At 50.3% G+C, this 1,592-nt stretch overlaps 1 protein-coding gene across 1 annotated transcript; it reads left to right on the plus strand.

The window, feature by feature from the left end:
* Positions 1 to 2: 2 nt before the first annotated feature.
* ISCA2 (iron-sulfur cluster assembly 2) lies at positions 3 to 1,309 on the plus strand (the record flags this gene model as incomplete). The annotated part of the gene is made up of 3 exons (XM_009646605.2): positions 3 to 128; positions 252 to 367; positions 557 to 1,309. Coding segments are annotated over 3 exons (417 nt in total), but the record flags the coding sequence as incomplete, so codon positions are not given.
* Positions 1,310 to 1,592: the final 283 nt, after the last annotated feature.

Below are 1,592 nucleotides of genomic sequence, written 5' to 3' on the forward strand. Positions count from 1 at the left end.
GGCCCCTGCCGGGTCCTGCCTGTGCTGTTGGCTGCCCGCTGCGGTGGGCATCGTCCTTCTCCCAGCCGGGCCCGACGGCGAACGACCCCAGCGAGGGCCAGGTCTTCCTCAGCCAGAGCTGCGTGAAGGTAGGGACCCGCCGGAGGCAGCTTGAGTGCCTCTGGGAAGGATGGCCTGCCTTGGGCACATTGGGGAGGCATTTGAGTGTTCACCAATTTGTTCAGCGGATCTTTTAATCCTCTTCTTTGCAGAGGCTGCTGGATATCACAGATGGCTCAGAGTTTCTCAGGCTGCAGGTGGAAGGAGGTGGCTGCTCTGGATTCCAATACAAGTTTTCCTTGGACACAGTTATCAATCCTGATGACAGGCAAGGACAAAGGGGTATAGTGGTGGTTGGGTGTGACTGTTCTTTGCAAAGGCAACGAGAAGGGTGCTGTGGCATGATAGTGTCTTGAATTGAAGGGAAGAAGCCTGTGAGATAAGGAAAGTGCTCAGGCTGTGCTTTTCTGTGGGGTCTGCAGCACAGTTAATGGTTAAACATGCTGCTTTTCTGCAGGGTGTTTGAACAAGGTGGTGCCCGTGTGGTTGTGGATGTGGACAGCCTGGCCTTCGTGAAAGGTTCCATGGTGGACTTCAGCCAGGAGCTGATTCGCAGCTCTTTCCAGGTGGTGAGCAACCCCCAGGCAGAGAAGGGTTGCTCATGTGGGACTTCCTTCTCTGTAAAATTCTGACTGGACTTCCCATGGATGGACACTGTCTGCAGCCGCTTCCTGGTGGTCTTCGGATGGTTTTTGCTTGTTCTTTTCCCAGCTGCTCCCCTCCATCTCCCTTAACCGGTAACACATCTGTTACACGTGACTCCAGCTGTGTGTGTGTCTGCACTGAGCCTGTCTCCAAGACTTGTTGGCCTTCCCTTCAGAAACATGAAGTAGCTGTGAGCATGCACATGGGAGCATCTTCAGCGCCTTGTGAACTACTGGCTGGGTGGTGCTGACTCACCTACCCTGTCCTGAATGTGGAACCTCTTAACTGCTTGTCTCTGCAAGAGATGGCTGTATATATGTATGTGTGTGTTTATTGGAAGTTCTTACTAAAAAAAAAGTCTTTGAGATTGATTGGTATTGCTTGTGCATTCCCACGTGGGTAGAGTCTGGGTTCTTTCAGGCTACTGTTGCTTATCCCTTGTCTTCCAGCTGGATGGGACTTGGAGTCTCTCTCCCATACACCTCCCAGTGTTGCTGGCTCTCCACTCCCCAATTCACAGTGGGCTTTTCTAGATACTTTGCTGTTCTCTTACCCAGCAGGCTTCTCTCGGGCCCAGGAACCTGCAGTGGTTTTGCTGTCAGTCAGTCCCTGGGATGAAAGTTTTTACTTAGAGTAAGTGAAGCTAAAAAATTGGGGTAGGAAGACTGAATAGCTTATTTCTTTTAAAATAAAAAAGCTTGTGTATATATAAAAATAAAATACACAGCCCTCCATTCCCCAGTGCTATTTTAGGCAGTGCCTAAACCTGACTTGGTATTTTAGGTCATACAAACTCAGGTTTCATATCATGTCTGCTATGCCAGCAGGAAGGGAAGTTCAGGTGACAC

The sequence above is a fragment of the Egretta garzetta genome, unplaced genomic scaffold (assembly GCF_000687185.1).
Source record: "Egretta garzetta isolate BGI_Z169 unplaced genomic scaffold, ASM68718v1 scaffold79, whole genome shotgun sequence".
NCBI lineage: Eukaryota > Metazoa > Chordata > Aves > Pelecaniformes > Ardeidae > Egretta > Egretta garzetta.